The sequence below is a fragment of the Artibeus jamaicensis genome, unplaced genomic scaffold (genome assembly GCF_021234435.1).
Source record: "Artibeus jamaicensis isolate MK-2021 breed Jamaican fruit bat unplaced genomic scaffold, CSHL_Jam_final scaffold_537, whole genome shotgun sequence".
NCBI lineage: Eukaryota > Metazoa > Chordata > Mammalia > Chiroptera > Phyllostomidae > Artibeus > Artibeus jamaicensis.
Genome location: NW_026522047.1, coordinates 40,551,868 through 40,568,486, shown reverse-complemented (window position 1 = coordinate 40,568,486; position 16,619 = coordinate 40,551,868). Strand labels below are relative to the sequence as shown.

General features: G+C 51.3%; 1 protein-coding gene and 1 long non-coding RNA gene across 7 annotated transcripts in view; one reads left to right on the top strand and one right to left on the bottom strand.

The window, feature by feature from the left end:
- Positions 1 to 7,299, top strand: part of LMNB2 (lamin B2) — a 26,018-nt gene extending 18,719 nt beyond the window's left edge. Inside the window, exons 5-12 of one of the 3 annotated variants that reach the window (XM_037137660.2) lie at positions 1,264 to 1,434; positions 1,582 to 1,707; positions 1,975 to 2,195; positions 2,444 to 2,732; positions 2,809 to 2,916; positions 3,487 to 3,606; positions 3,834 to 3,947; positions 4,787 to 7,299. In XM_037137660.2, coding sequence (XP_036993555.1) covers positions 1,264 to 1,434; positions 1,582 to 1,707; positions 1,975 to 2,195; positions 2,444 to 2,732; positions 2,809 to 2,916; positions 3,487 to 3,606; positions 3,834 to 3,947; positions 4,787 to 4,828 — 1,191 coding nt within the window. In that variant the 3' untranslated portion in view covers positions 4,829 to 7,299. Of the gene's footprint in view, positions 1 to 1,263; positions 1,435 to 1,581; positions 1,708 to 1,974; positions 2,196 to 2,443; positions 2,917 to 3,486; positions 3,607 to 3,833; positions 3,948 to 4,786 lie in introns of all 3 variants that reach the window. The other 2 variants (XM_037137665.2, XM_037137655.2) reach the window with 2 other exon arrangements.
- Positions 497 to 16,619, bottom strand: LOC119043645 (uncharacterized). Of its 4 annotated transcripts, XR_008390265.1 has the most exons (5): positions 16,465 to 16,619; positions 15,888 to 15,925; positions 3,094 to 4,348; positions 2,358 to 2,847; positions 497 to 2,172 (listed from the first exon to the last, which is right to left on the bottom strand). It is a non-coding gene; the product is annotated as an uncharacterized LOC119043645 (long non-coding RNA). The 4 variants fall into 4 exon arrangements; XR_005081464.2 differs by lacking the exon at positions 15,888 to 15,925; XR_008390263.1 differs by lacking the exon at positions 16,465 to 16,619 and having other exon boundaries at positions 15,888 to 16,429.

The window sequence follows — 16,619 nt, the reverse complement described above, 5'->3', positions numbered from 1 at the left end:
GAACCTCAAATAACCGGAATTATCTTCTGGAGATCGGCCTTTTGTAGTACAGTCTTCACCCCTAAGGGAGTGTCTTAGGAAGCCATCTGTATCAGTGTGCCAGCTGGTGGTGCCGTGAGAGGCTGTGTTTGGCTTCAGTGAATTTTTTTAGACTCTTTCAACGCATTTGCCCATTTCATGAGGGGTGATTTACGAGCGCACCTGCCCGTACCACACTGTTTATGACCAAAACAGCATGACCCCCAGGTCCCCTCTTCCCTGTTCATGCCAGTCTCTCCCTGGGTGACTTTTTTGTGTTTCCCCAATGAAGAAAGCCCTCCGAGGGAAACACTTTGCTGATGTGGAAGAGGTGAAACAAAAAACGCAGAAACACTAAACGGCATCAAAATCGACAACTTCAAAAACTGTTTTGAGCAGTGGGAAAGCGTGTTGATAGGTGTATCACGTCAAATGGAGAGGACTTTGAAGGTGACAAGTTCAAACATGTGAGAATAAATTGTATTTTTTAAAGATTTAATTTATTTTAAAGAGGAGAGAAATAATGATTAGTTGCCTCTTGCACAACCCAAACTCGGGATCTGGCCTCCAAATCAGGTATGTGCCCTGACTGGGAATTGAACCAGCAACCTTTTGGTTCTCAGGCCAGCACTCAATCCACTGAACCACACCAGCCACGGCATAAATATGCAATTTTTTAATAAGTAAATTTTTTTCGGGGATCAGTCCCATTCTTAGAGTGGTTTTTAGTACATTGACAAGGTTGAGCAACCAGCACCTCAAATTCTAGGACATTCCATCATCCCCAAAAAGCTCTGCACCCATTAGCAGTCACCCCCATTCCCTACTTCCTGTCTGTGGACACGCCTGTTCTGGATGTTTCACGTAAACGAGTTACGCACTGTGGCTGTGTGTCTGGCTCCTCTCACTGAGCTTCGTGTGCTCCAGGTCTGTGTATGCTCGTGTCAGTGCTTCACTCCTTTTCGTGGCTTCTGTGTGTGGGCACCTGTCCACTCATCATCTGAGGGACATCTGGGCTGTGTCCTTTCTGGTGATTGTGAAGTGTATATCCATGGATAATTTGTGAATGAGTAACCAGGGCAACTCCCCAGAGGTTCCCGGTTTACAGTTTTGAGCCCTCGCTGGCACCTGGCACTCGGGGTGAGCACGCCGCCGAGCTGCATGGGTCGGTGGCAGGCTAGGGCCGTCATCCCTAGCCCGCCAGCCCTGCCGCCTGCCTCAGTAGGTCGGGTGCCCTTTCCCTAGGAGGTGCGGGAGACACGTCGGCGGCACGAGCGGCGCCTGGTGGAGGTGGACAGCAGCCGGCAGCAGGAGTACGACTTCAAGATGGCGCAGGCACTCGAGGAGCTGCGCAGCCAGCATGACGAGCAAGTGCGGCTCTACAAGCTGGAGCTGGAGCAGGCCTACCAGGCCAAGGTGGGCTGGGAGAGGGTGGGGGGCGGGACGGCAGGTGGGACAGGTGGGGTGGCAGGGAATGGGGGAGGGACAGAACAGGTGGGAAAGTACCGGTGGCTCCTCTTGCTCCATACCTGTCGCCTCATCTGCCCACTCCTGTCCCCTCAGCTGGAGAGTGCCAAGCTGAGCTCTGACCAGAATGACAAGGCCGCCAGCGCTGCCCGTGAGGAGCTGAAGGAGGCACGCATGCGGGTTGAGTCTCTCAGCTACCAGCTCTCCGGCCTCCAGAAGCAGGTGATTCTTGGGAGTCCATGCCTGCGCCTGCGCCTGCCCCTGCCTCACAACCCCAGCAAGGTCCTTCCTCCTGCCTCTGGGCAGTAGTTGCAATCTTGAAGGTCAGGCACTCGCCCATGCCTGACCCATCCCTCTTGTGCCTGAGTAAGGCTGCTGGCTCCCTGGCCCCTCCGACCCCCACAGGTCTGGTCTCTGTCCCAGAGCCGGGTGGGCTTCTCCTCATGACCCCCCCAGGCTGCCCTGACTTGGCCTCGGACTCCTCCCCAGGCTAGTGCAGCTGAGGATCGGATCCGAGAGCTAGAGGAGGCTATGGCTGGGGAGCGTGACAGGTTCCGGAAGATGCTGGACGCGAAGGAGCTGGAGATGACGGAAATGCGGGATGTGATGACGCAGCAGTTGGCCGAGTACCAGGAGCTGCTGGACATCAAGCTGGCCCTCGACATGGAGATCAGTGCCTACCGCAAGCTGCTGGAAGGCGAGGAGGAGAGGTAGGGGGGTGAGAAGGATGTGCTGGGCCAGGAGGAGAGGTCAGGTGGCATGAGGAACGGGTCCAGGAGGGGAGAGGGACAGGGTATGGGGGGAGGGGGGAGGGGGGGAGGCCAGCCCGGGGCAGATCAGGTTGGGCAGGTGAGTGAATCTGCCCTCCTCACACTCTCTGGGCCGTCCTGCTCCATCCTTGGGCCAACAGGCTCTTGGCTGCCACTACCAGTCACTCCGTTCCCCCTTCAAACCCCAGGCTGAAGCTGTCCCCCAGCCCATCGTCACGGGTCACCATCTCACGGGCCACCTCAAGCAGCAGCAGCAGCATGTCCATGGCGGGGCGCTCCAGCCGCAGCAAGCGGAGGCGGCTGGAGGTGGAGGACCCACTGGGCACAGGCTCCAGTGGCATCAGTTCAGGCGGCGGTGGCAGCAGCAGCAGCCGCAGCTTCCACCTGGCCCAGCAGGCCTCAGCCTCAGGCAGCGTCAGCATCGAAGAGATAGACTTGGAGGGCAAGTTTGTGCAGCTGAAGAACAGCTCAGATAAGGTAAGGGGCTTTGACCCAGGATGGAGGTTCCCCAGTTGGGTCTTCCACAGCTGTGTCAGGCATTGTCCCTTTTCAGGACCAGTCTCTGGGGAACTGGAGGATCAAGAGGCAGGTCCTAGAAGGGGAGGAGATTGCCTACAAGTTCACACCCAAATATGTGCTGCGGGCTGGCCAGACTGTCACGGTAGGTGGGCTTGGGGTGGGTGGTAGGGAGAGGGGCCACCGGTGGGAGAGAGGTGGCAGCAGCCACCACATGGGTGACAGAATGTGAGGCGGGCTGGAGAAGCAGGACCTGGCTTGTGGGGTGGGGCAGTGGCTGAGCGCCTGGTTCTGAGAACAGCCGCCCGCTGTCACAGATTACCTGTGTGCCGGTGTTGTTCCAGTGGGCCTTCTCTGAAGCCCTTTGGTGTGGCAAAGTGACATGCCGGGATCTCACGGTGGAGGCGGGTCTGAGTCCAGCTCTCCAGGCCAGCAGGTGTTGGCAAGAGATGTAACAGTCTTGGGCATGGGCCCTGGAGATGACGGGCTTCAGATCCAGCTTGGCCTGCTTGCCAAGATCAGTGCCCTTGGCCACTGTGAACTTGAGTCTCTTCTTCCATACCCTGGTGATCATCATTCCTGGGTAGGACCCAGTAAGACTGGAAGGAACAAATGCCTGGTGCATCAAAGGGGGCTCTGATAAGGGTCCGGCTGGTAGCACATGCATCAGGGTCAGAGCCAGCATTGACAGGGAGGCCCTTTGGTGTGTCCCCAGGTGTGGGCAGCTGGTGCAGGGGTGGCCCACAGCCCCCCATCGACACTTGTGTGGAAGAATCAGATCAGCTGGGGCACAGGCGAGAACTTCCGGACAGTCCTGGTCAACGCCGATGGAGAGGTGTGTGCCTGGGTTTAGGGTGTGGGGGTGCCTCTGCCTTGTCCTGGGATCTCCCTACTCCGCCCCACCAGGCGGTACAGGAGCCGTGGGGTAGAGCCTGGGCCAGGTCCCCAGATGGTACTCTGCAGCGCTGTGACACCCTGTCCAAGCATGCTGACTGCTGCTCCCATGTGGGCTGGGCCTGCACAGCTGAGGGGCCGAGAGACCATGGCTGTTGTCCTCCACAGGAAGTGGCCATTAGAACTGTGAAACAGTCCTCAGCGGTTCGGGAGACCGAGAACGGGGAGGAGGGTGAAGAGGAGGGAGCGGAGTTTGGCGAGGAGGATCTTTTCCATCAGCAGGTAGGGGCCCCTGGGAACATACTCGGGCACGTACACACACCCATGGCCCAGCTAGCTGGACCCCCAGCACATGCTCACATGGGCATGACTGGCCTTGGCTGGCCCTTGGCACTGCCCAGGCCCTGTTAGCTCCAGGGTCTGCGCGGTCCCACCATCTAGCTGGACGTGGCCATGGAGGCAGCATTCCTCGCCACCCAGTCTTGCCTGTTGTGTGGATCTTGTTGAAAGCTGAGTGCTTCTCTGGTGGCACTGGTATTGCCTTGGCAGTCCCAGGAAACACTCTCAGGCACCATGATTTCTCGTCTGAGAATGGTGGCTTAAATAATGGCTTTCCCCAGCCAGGGAGCTCAGTGGGTTAGAATGTCATCATCCCAACATGCCAAGGTTGCAGGTTCGATATCCTGGTCAGGGCACATACAAGAAGCAACCAATGGATGCTTAAGCGGGTGGAACAGTGAATCAATGTTCTGTTTCTCTCCCCCTTCCTCTAAACAAATCAATATTTTTTTAAAGAATATAAAAGAAGAATGCTTTTGGGGGAGAAGATGGACAGCCTAGAACCACACCATATTAGATATAAGTTGTGAAATTCTGGCGTCTGGAACGTAAGATTGTGGTGTGTTGTATAGCATAAAAGAGGTAAGGGAGAGACATGGGAGCTTCTGGAACAGGGACAGTTGAAGCAGATACTACTGGCCCCATCACTTTGTCAGGGGCTGGTGTTCCAGAGGTGTCTCAGGCCCCCAGCTCGGTCCAGCCCCTCCCTGGCAGGGGTTGGGGCCACCAGCTACCTTCCTAGGCTCCCGGCCCCCCTAACTGCTGTCCTTCCTTCCTCCCAGGGGGACCCGAGGACCACCTCGAGAGGCTGCCGTGTTATGTGAAGGAGCACACCTTTCCTTACCCAGAGCCACTTGAAACTATTTTTATATCATTGGCTTTCTTTAGTCCTTGATACATTTCTAGAGAATTTTTAAGCAAACTGCCAGAAAGTGGGGTGGGTCTCTGTTCGGTTGGTGGGTTTCTGTGGACCCTCCACCACTGTCCACACTTCTTTCAGTACCCATTTCCCCTGTGGGTTGAATTCCAGACCCAGGAACCTAATGGCTGATGGGCTTGGACTTGGAGGCTGGAGGGGCCATGCACTTACCCTTGCCTCCGTGACAGACAGGCTGGGGGGAGGGGGCTGCCCCTTGTGCCTGGAGGTAGACAGAGAAGCTATAGGAATTCAGTAGTCATTTATGTTAAGCTTTTAAAAGCCAAATTCAGAATCCAGGTTCCTTCCTGGTGCGGGGCAGGGGCACACCCGTGGAGCCGGGGGCTCAGCCCATGGGAACACAGCTGGGAGTGCTCGGGAGTCTCAGGTTCTGCTGGCTGCCTGGCCTCCACGGTCGTTGCAGCCCCTCTGAGGGCTTTGGGTGGCAGGCGGGTTTATCCACCTGTGTGAAGTCAGGGTGCTGTGGCTGTATTGGGGGAGCCCCTCGTTCCCATCCTGGCTGCCTGACCCTTGTGTTTCTGGAGCAAGACCAGTAGGACAAGAGACAAGGAAACCTGAGGACAGGGACACTTCTGATCAAAGACGAGTAAGCAGGTGAACCATGGGGACAAGTGTGACAACCTTGGCAGCAAATGCCTTGGGTTTCAGAACCACGTCTACATGTAACCACCACTTCCCACCCCTCACACTCACCTCCTACCCCGGGCTGTCAGCCTCCTGCCCTTTCATATATATATATTCTGCATATATACTGCTCTTCTCGCTTCCATGTATAACTTGCTGAAATGACATTGCTCAGGCCACTGCCAACTGATCCATTTTAGGGTGGCTCCATGTCACGAGCCAGCTTCTGGCCACCCAGCGACTCTGCATTAGCCTACCGTTTACAGCCCCCTACCTAGATACACAGAAATTATTTTTTTAATGGATATTTATTTTTTTACATTGGTCAGTACTCAGATTGCCGATCCTGCTTCAGTGGCTCAGGCCAGGGTCCCAGGGACGGTCCCTAAGGGGGCCGTCTCGGTGAGCTCTGAGCCCCCAGGTGGCAAACTCCTTCAGAAAGGCAGCTCAGATACTGGGACAGGGCAGTGTGCTGCCTGGGCGGGCAGTCTCAGAGCTGTCCAACAGCTGGCCCTGCATCTCCCAGCCGGGAGAAGCCAGCTGCCCATTTGCCCTGTGCACACCCCCAGGCCTGGCTTTCCTTGGGAACTGGTTATGGTGAGGTGGGGTGGAAGCCAGAGCCCCTGTGGCTGACAGTCTAAAGGTGCTCTTGCACCTAGAATTCACCCATGACCTTTGCTTCACCTCCAGTTCTTCCCAGGGCTGCCCTAAGTTCCCAGGCCATGAAGGGACATGTGTCACCAGAACACTTGCCTGCCCTGGGGATGCAGCATGCTGCATACCCCACCCACACCTCTCCTGGGAGTGCTTCCAAGGGTCTCTGAGGTTGAGGGTTGTCACCCCCCACCCCTCACCACTTGCCTAGAAGCAAGAACTGCATGGCCAGTGAGGGTGTGGGGAGTCCACAGTGAGGCCCTGGGCCAGTAGGGCAAGGCAGTCCTCTGGACAGAAGGGGCACTGACACCCAGTGTGTTCCAGGAACCTGAGGGATCCGAAATTGTCTGGAGTTTGGGTCTGTGATTTGCTGACAGTTTCACCTAACCCCAAGTCACGGACAGGAAGGGAGCAGGCCCACTGGTGCCTGGCAGAGGCTTTGGCCAGAGCTGGGGAGTGTCTGGGCTGCACCACCCAAGGTGAGTCTTCACCCAAGGGTCCTCCAGGCAGGGTGGTGATGCTGTGTGTAATCAAGTATTTGAAACAAATCAACATGAAATTGATTGCTATGGCCTGGGAAACAGTACACACGTCCTTAAATAAGCTTAGCTTTAGGCCACTTAGAAAGATGCAGAAGCAACGCCTTGGTCTGAGCCCATCACGTGACAGCCCAGCATCCCTCCCAGAGAACCAGCAGTGGTGAGGGGCAGCCCGCAGGGACACTGAGTCCAGAGCCTAGGCCTGGGTGCCCACCCCATACACAACGACTCGGCCAGTTTGCTGGCCAAGGTTCTGACGCGCAGACCCCATGGTTCTGTTCATGTGAACACACCCAAGCGGGACTCGCTCCCCCAGACTGGCAGAGCCCCTCGAGGGGGTCGCACCCGTGCTGCAGCGGGCCCCCACGAGGCGCAGTTGGCTTCCAGAGCTGTGGTGGGTCTTTCATTTCAGACAGGTCTTGGTCTTTGAGGTGCATGCCAAATGCGTGGTCTTTTTTTTGTTTCTCCAATGCTTTGTAATATACATTTTCTGACTGGAAACTTCTTTTGTACAACACTCCAATAAACATTTTGCTTTTAAGTTGTGCCTCTGAGTCTACTTTGAGGTTGGGCTGCTGGAGCCTGGCTGCCAAAACACCAGTGGCCTTCTTCCCAGAATGGGGTGCCACAGGGGCCCGCTACCCTTGCCCCTCTCCTAGTAAAAGCAAACACACGTGCACACAGACAACAGTCCTTTCTGTGAGACCACTGAGGGCTGAGCGAGTGGCTTCTGACAAGGCAGAGGGAAACAAGGCTGGAAGCCCTTGGCCCCAAAGTGCCATTACTCATGTCCCCTCCATCTCCATAAGGCCACGAGAGTCCCCACAGTGGCTCCCAGCTATGGCCCAGAGCCTTCTGCCTCTGAGCAAGGGGACAGCAGGGCCCCAGCCTACACACCCAGGGCCGACAATGCTTAGGTGCCTGCTCAGCTCCTCCCGACCTGCCACGACCACCCGGAACACGGCCTACGCAGGCCATAATCTGTACAGCAGGAAGGACCTCGTAGAAAGCTGTGGGGTGCTGGCCTACTCGCAGGGTGCACTGTGTTCCCAGTCACAATTTTTCTGAGCCTGCTGCAGCCCAACAGAGGGAGCAAGCAGGGCCACAGCAGGATCGCACACACCTGGCCTCCACACCGCAGGGCCCATCTTTGGGCATCAGCCCAGCCCTGCTGATAGACTGAACCCCCGCACACACGGCCTGAGTCAATGCGGGCATTTCTTCACACCTGGGAGAGAAAACTGTTTTGTCAAATTCTTGTAATCCCACATACAAAGTTAAACAACATGGAAAGACACAGTACCTTTAAAAAAAAAAAAGGAATGATAAACTGATTTAAAAAATCTTACGGAAATGGAAATAATTTGCCTGATAAAGAATCCAAAGAAACCAAACTGGAGAGATACTTAGGGAGAACTTCAACCAAGATTTGAAGGGACAAGGAATAACCACGTGGACCGGAAGCGGATGATGAATGCAACGGGAAGTACAGCAGGAAAGAAAAACGTGCAGGTGCAGCCGGCTGCCCGAAGCAGGGGTCCATCCATGACACTGACCTGGGTGGAGAAATCAGCAGGCTGCCTCTCGATCTTATGAGACTGGCTGGAGGGGGCGGTTGCAAAGGGCTTGGTTTCCTCAACTTCTGAAGTTCATACTGGGCACGTGCAGGCGTGTGTGCCACACACAAAATTAGCATAGCTGGCCCTGGACAGGCAGCTCGGTTGGTTACAGCATCATCCCAATGAATGCATAAATGAGTGGAACAATAAATCAATGTTTCTCTCATTCTCTCTCAAGTCAATTTAAAAAACTGGCAAATGATCAGAATAGACATTTCTCTAAAGAACACATAACAATAGTCACGAAAAGAGGCTCACTGTCACTAATCAGGGAATTGCAAAATTAAAACGGCAATGAGACACCATCTCGCACCTATCAATCAACAAATAACAAGTGCTGGCAAGGATGTGGAGAAAAGGGAACCCTTGTGCACTGTTGGCAGGGTTTTAAATTTATGTAGACACTGTATTAAACAGTATGGAGGTTCCTCAAAAAATTAAAAATAGAGCAGCTTATGATCAAGACGGCAGGGCAGGTCAACTCGGTGCTGGCCCCCATCCACCACAACGAAATTGTAAACCACCCCCTGGAGAAGCATCTGAAGGTTAGCTGAAGGGAACTCCTGTACCTAGGATGTGAAGAAGCCACGCAGAGTGCTAGAGGGGGTAGAGAGGGAAATGGGCTGGCCCCACGCCCACGTGTGGCTCGTGAAATCGGGGTTGTCTCAGCTGCGGAGCCCCACCATGATAGTAAGGGGTCCAGTGCTGGGGAGAGGACTTCCCACAACACCTGACTGAAAATCAGTCGGATTCCATCTGACCCCAGTGAGCTTCTGGAAACCCAGGCGGCCTCTTAAAGGGCCCACTTACAGACTCGCTTCCAGGCACTCACCCTGGGCTCTGGAAGAGGGACAGTGACTTGGAGGGAGTGCCAGATACATACAGGGAGAAACTGAGTTGTGTGGCTTCAGGACCAGGGCTAGAATGGCAGCCACCATTTTAGTGTGAGTCCTCCCCCACCCAGTCTGTAGGCGCAGGAGGGCCCCAAATCCCAGAGTCTGCCCCACCCCCCAACCTGCACACAACTGGAGCACCACTCAAGCCTCTTTCAGTGGCCGTTACCCACACGCAGCCAGCCTTGGTGCACTCTGCAGACGTTCCTAAAACCTCTCAGGTCTGCAGGTGCCAGGCAGGTGGCGGCTGGCCTTGGTGTGACCTGTGCCTCTTGCTGAACAGTGCCAGACCTACCACTTGTGGCAGCCTGCCTCGGTTTGCAGCACAGCCTCGCCCATGTACCTCCAGGCCCAGCTTGGACACCTGCCAGCTGCAGCTGGCCAGGTACAGGTGGGGGCTGACCTTGGCCTGCACCAGAACCCCTCTCCAGGCCCTAGAACCCACACACACAGTGGCCAGCTTTGGAACAGTTAGCTCCACAAAGTATCCAGAGTGGTGTCAGCAGGCACCACAGCTCCGCTGGGGCAAATCCTGCTCCCTGGGGTCAGCCTCTGCAACAGCAGCTCACCCACCGTGGTCCTGGCCAGTCCTGGAGGCCAGTCCACCTGAGAGTCACCCCACCTGCATACATGCCAACAGCAGTTGAAGCTCAGCTGCGACAGTGCACTTAACCCACACAAGGGGCACTCCTGCAGCACCCAACTCCAGTAACCAGAGGGACTGAACCGCTGTGCCCCAAGGGACACCTACGACATAAAGCCACCCTGCCAAGACTGAGAGACAGCAGACCTACCTAATACATACAAACTAACACAAATATGAGGAGGAACAACAAAAAAAAAAACCCAAATAATCTTCAGGAGGAAAGGCCCTTGTAGTACAGGCTTCCCTGGCTAGGCGAGTGCGTGTTCCATGAACCCACCTGTATCAGTGCACCAGCTGGCGTTGCTGTGAGAGGCTGCATTTGGTTTCCGTGGCCTTTTTTGAAGACACTTGCGCCATGTTTGCCCATTTCAATATGGGTGGTTTACAAGTGTACCTGCTTACACCATGCTTAGGATTTATCAGTTTTTGACCAAAAACGACATGACCCTGTGCCCCGCTCTCCCTATTCACCCAGTCTCACGCTGAGCAACTCTTCTTTGTTTCCCTGGAAGCAAAATGTCCTCAAAGGGAAATGCTTTGCCAATGTGGGAGAGGTGAAACAAACAAACAAAAGGCAGAAGCACCAAAAGGCATCAAAATCAAAAGTTTGAAAACTGTTTTGAGCAGTGGAAAAACATGTCAGTAAGTGTACTGCCTGAAATGGAGGTGCTTTGAAGGTGACTGAAGCCTAAACATGTAATAGTAAATACACAGTTTCTTATAAATTCCAGTTTTTTTGGGTCCCTCCTCATACAGCAAAATGAAGTGACCACGAAATATATCCCAAAAGAAAGAACAGGAGAAAACTCCAGAAAAAGACCTGAACAAAATGGACAGGTGCAATCTACCAGATACAGAGTTCAAAACACTGGTTATAGGACATTCAACGAACTTGGAGAAGAACAGATGAGTTCAGTGAGAATGTCAACAAAGAGATGGTGAACATAAATAAGAATACAGAAGCCATAAAAAAAAATCCCACTCAGAAGTGAAAAATAGAATAACTGAAGTGAAGACTACATTAGAAGGAATGACAGCAGATCAGATGAAGCAGAAGCTGAATCAGCAATTTGGAAGACAAGGTTGCAGAAAACACCCAATTGGAATAGCCAAAAAAAAGAATATTTAAAAAACAAGGGTAGGCTAGTCCTTCACGCCTCTGGGATAACATGGAAAGTACCAACATTCAGGCCCTGGCTGGTGTAGCTCAGTGGATTGAGTGCGGGCCTGTGAACCACACGATCGAGATTCGATTCCCAGTCAGGGCACATGCCTGGGTTGCAGGCCAGTTCCCAGCAGGGGACGCACAAAAGGCAACCACACACTGATGTTTCTCTCCCTCTCTCCTTCCCCTCTTCCCCTCTAAAGATAAATAAATAAAATCTAAAAAAAAAAAAAAAAGAAAGTACCAACATTCACATCACTGGGGTATCAGAGGAAGAGAGACAGCAAAGGAATGAAAACCTCTTTGAAGAAATAATGAATGAAAACTTCCCTAACCTGGCAAAGGAAATAGATATATAAGTCAAGGAAATGCAGAGTCCCAAGCACGAAAAGCCAAGAGAGGCCCACACCAAGACATATCATAATTAAAATGTTAAAGCTTAAAGACAGAGAATCTTTTTTAAAAAAGATATTATTTATTTTTAGAGTGAAGGGAAGGGAGGGAGAGAAACATCAGTGTGTGGTTGCCTCTCATGCATCCCCAAATGGGGACCTGGCCCACAACCCGGGCATGTGCCCTGACTGGGGATTCAACTGGCTACCTTTTGGTTCCCAGGCCAGCACTCAATCCACTGAGCCACACCAGCCAGGGCAAGACAGAGAATTTTAGAAGCAGCAAGAGAAAAGCAGTTAATTACCTACAAGACTCCCATAGGACTGTCAGCTGCCTTCTCAACAGAAACTTTGCAGGCTAGAAGGGACTGGCACTAAATATTCAAAGGGATGAAAAATAAGGACCTACAATGAGTATCACCCTACTCAACACGTGATCATTTAGAATCAAAGGAGAGACAAAGAGCTTTCCAGACAAGAAAAAGCTACGTATGGTGTCACATGGGTACTAGACGTATCAGGGGGGTCACTTCAGACATTATATAAATGTCTAGCCACTATGCTATATGCCTGAAACTAATATAATACTATAATGAGTCAACTATAATTACAAAGTAAAAAATTATTAAAACAGAAAAATCTAAAGGAGTGCATCTCAGTATTATAAGAAATGTTAGGAGGACTTCTTTAGGAAGGAAAAAAATGATTATAAATAGACTTCCGCCAAGATGGAGGTATAGGTGGATGTGCCGTGCCTTCTCACACAACCAAGTTTAGGGACAACTAAATATTAGCATCAGAAAACACAACCAGAACACGGAAAATTGAACTTTTCGGAAGTCCATTAACAACAAATTCTTCAGCCCGACCGGTAAGGGGCGAAACCGGCGTCTCGTGAGGGGTTGCAAAGGAGGACTGAGTCGGACCCAGGCGCGGAATCCAGACGCACGGGTTCCAAACGCAGGATTGGACCTAGTGAGCGACCGATCAACCCACCGGGTGAGCGACTGCAGAGGAGACAGTGGGGAGGCGGTGCTGCGTGTTGACTGGGGTCGCCTATTTGCGGGCGAGCGGACAGGCGAGGGAGTGGGCGGTTGGACCGGGGCCCAGCGTCCCTGCGGCAAGCGGCGGTAGAGGGCCCCGCCATTTCCCCGCTCTGACCACGCCCCCACATACAGCGTCACAACCCAGCGACCTGGGAGTCCAAGGCGCCGCTTCTCACATTTAAAGGGCCAGAACAGACCAAAAATGTCGCAGGAAGACCTCAAAGCCCCAGAGATAAATCTAAGCGACGAAGAAATAGCAAAACTCTCAGACGCACAGTTTAAAACACTGGTCATCAGGATCCTCACAGATCTGGTTGATTATAGCCACAAATTAGAGAAACATATGAAGGCTAAACTAATGGAAATGAATGGAATTCCACAGGAAACCCATAGCGTTGAAAAGGAAACTGGGTCTCAAATCAATGGAGTGGACCAGAAGAAAGCAAATAATGGCCAAACAGAAAAGAGTCAAGGAGCAAGAATTCAAAGAAATGAGGAGAGACTTAGGAACCTCCAGGACATCTTTAAACGCTCCAATATCCGAATTATAGGGGTACCAGAAGGGGGAAAGGAACAGCCACCAGTGGAAAACTTATTTGAACAAATAATAAAAGAAAATTTCCCCAATCTGGCAAAGGAAATAGACTTCCAAGAAATCCAAGAAGCTCAGAGAGTACCAAAAAAGTTGGACTCAAGAAGAAACACACCAAGGCATATCATAATTACATTAGCCAAAATTAAAATGAAGGAGAGAATCCTAGAAGCAGCAAGAGCTAAGGGGTCAATCACCTACAAAGGAGTCCCCATCAGACTGTCAGCAGATTTCTCAAAAGAGACCTTACAGGCAAGAAGGGGCTGGAAAGAAATATTCCAAGTCATGAAATCTAAAGACCTACAACCAAGATTGCTCTATCCAGCAAAACTTTCATTTATAATGGAAGGACAGATAAGGTGCTTCTCAGATAAGATCAAATTCAAGGAGTTCATCATCACCAAGCCCTTATTATATGAAATGTTAAAGGGACGTATCTAAGAAAAAGAAGTTAAAGAAACATGAACAGTGAAAGAACAACAAGCTCACAGTTATTAACAACCACACCTAAAACGAAAGCAAACTAAAAGGACAGCTAGATCAGGAGTGGAAACATAGAAATGAAGATCTCAAGGAGGGTTAGCAACAGGGGAGTGGGAGGAGGAGATGGGGGGAGAAGGTACAGAAAATAAGTAGCATAGACAGTAGATAGAAAATAGATGGGGGGGCAAGAATAGCATGGGAAATATAGAACCTAAAGGACTTGAGACACATGGACATAAACTAAAGGGGGGTAATGGTGGGGATGGGGGGGCAGGGTGGAGGGGAATGAAGGGGGGAATAGAACAACTGTAACAGCATAATCAATTTAAAAAAATAAATAAATAAATGATTATAAATAGTAAAATGGCAGTAACTACATACCTATCAATAATTGATTTTAAGTGTAATTTGGTTTTGAATCCTCACCTTGAGGTCCATTGCCTTTTTCAGAGAGAAAGCGAGAGAGAAACACGACTGGCTGCCTCCTGGAGCGCCCAGGCCAGAGCTCATGGGCGCCTCGACCAGGGGACTGAACTGCAGCCTAACTGTGTGCCCTGATCAGGAATTGAACTCGCAATCCTTTGGTGACAGGACGATGCTCCACCAACTGAGCTACACCAGCCAGGGCTGAATGAATGTAAATGTTTTAAGTGACTCAATCAAAAGATAGGGTGGACCTGACTGATGTGGCTCAGTTGGTTGGTCATCGTCCCACAAAGCAAAGGGTCACCGATTTGGTTCCTGGTCAGGGCACATGCCTGGGTTGAGGGTTCGGTCCCAGTTGTGGCACATGTGGGGAGGGTGGGCAGCCCATCAATGTTTCCCTCCCTCCCCCCCTCTCTAAAAAATCTTAAGAAAAAAGAGGACACAGCGTGGCTGAGTGGATAAGAAAGAAGACCACGCACACGCTGCCTGTGAGATCCACCTCAGATGGAAAGATGCGCAGGCTGAAAGGGAAGAGAAAGGGTATAGCTGCGGTGACATTTATATCAGACAAGACCTTTAAAACAAAGGTTTTAACAAGAAACAAAGAAGGCCATTCCATAATGATAAAGGGATTGATCCAACAAGAGGCTCTAACCCTTGTACACATTTATGCACCCAATGTAGGAGCACCTAAGTGTATAAAGCAAGCACTGACGGTCACAAAGGGAGTGATCAACAGTAATGAAGTGACTGTAGGGGACAGTGACACCCCGTTGTCATCAGTGGATAGGTCACCCAGACAATCAACAAGGAAACAGTGGCCTTAAATGATACATTAGACCAAATGGATTTGATATTTTTAGAGCATTTTATACCAAAGCAGCAGAATATACATTTTTTTTATTACTGATTTTTGGAGAGAGAGAGAGAGAGGAAGAGAACGATCAATGTGTTGTTGTTCCACTTACTGATGCATTTGTTGGCTGCTGCCTGTACGTAACCTGACCGGGAACAAACCCGCAACCTGGCACACTGGGATAATGCTCCAGCCAATACAGCACGTGTTACCCATTTTGTACTACTCCTTATGGGTGGTGTTCTCCCTCGATGCCCATAAGGTGAGCATCCTCACGTGTATCCCTCCTTAGGAAAACATCTTTACAAGTGCCTGTTAATGTGAGCTCAATTATGGGCCAGCTCAGGTGAGAAACAGCTTAATCAAAGCAGGGGTTCCAAAGGGGATCAGGTGTTACAGCTCAGTTTGCAAACTGAAGAAATACAGCCACTGTTCAGGCAGTGAGCGCTGAGGCTGGCTTATACAGAGGAGAGTACCCACTTCTGGTCCCCAACTGGTCCACTCATATGCAAGAGGACTCCAAATTTGCAGTTTGATTGTCCCATATACCAGGGTTGGCTCCATGCATTCTGACAGATTAGTAAAGATGCAAATGAGGCTCAAGGTCACTAATCAAGGAGATGCAAATTAAAACCACAATGAGTAGCAGCTCACAGCTGCCAGAATGGCCATCATTAACAAATCAACAAACAAGTGCTGCTGAGGATGTAGACAGAAGGGAAACCTTGTACACTGTTGGTAGGTAGGGATGCAGACTGGTGCAGCCACAATGGAAAACATGGCGTTTCCTGAACAAATTAAAAACCGAACTGCTTTTTGTCTCAGCAGTCTCATTCCTGGGAACATATTGTAAGAATCCCAAACACCAATTCAACAATGTATACACTCCTATGCTCCCAGTAGCTAAGGTCTGGAAGCGGCCCAAATGCCCATCAGTAAATGAGTGGATAAAAAAGCTGGGGTACATTTACACAATGGAATACTATGTAGCCATAAGAAAGAAAATCTTACCTTTTGCAACAGCATGGATTGACCTGGAGGTTATTACGCTAAGTGAAATAAGCCAGTAGGAGAAAGACAAGTACCATATGATCTCACATGGGAAATATAACGAACAAAATAAACTAATGAACAAAATAGAAACAGAGGCATAGATACAAAGAACAGACTAACAGCTGTCACAAGGGAGCTGAGGGGGGAGTGGATGAAAGTAGGTGAAGGGATCAGCCAAAGAACATATATACATAACCCACAGGACTCAGACAGTGTGGTGATGGCCAGAGGGAAGGGTGGGGTGAGTGAGGCAGGGGCTGGGTGGAGGAAAGCAAATGGGCGGCGGGGGGGGGGGGGTTGGGACATTCCTAATAGTGTCAACAAGGCTGGGAGCTCACTCCACAGCGTTTCTCTAAAATGTAATGTGGGTGAGTGGACCCTGTAAGCAATCGCTGCTACACTGGTTATGAACTCTAAGCACAAGGAGTCCTTGAAAGTATATTCCTTCTCCAGGTTGAGAAGTGTTTAAGACCCACAAACACTTAAAAAAAAAAAAAAAGACCCACTGGCAGGTGCAGACAGGCCACTTCCTAACCTTGCCCTGCAGCAGGCAGAAGCTGACAGCTCCCTCCACAGTCGAGATCCTGGAAACTGAACATGGGGTATCAGATCCCGATGTAATGGCGATTGTGGGTGGTGCGCCCATTGTCCCGCCTCCAGCACGTCCAGACTCCATTTCCCGTGGAGCCT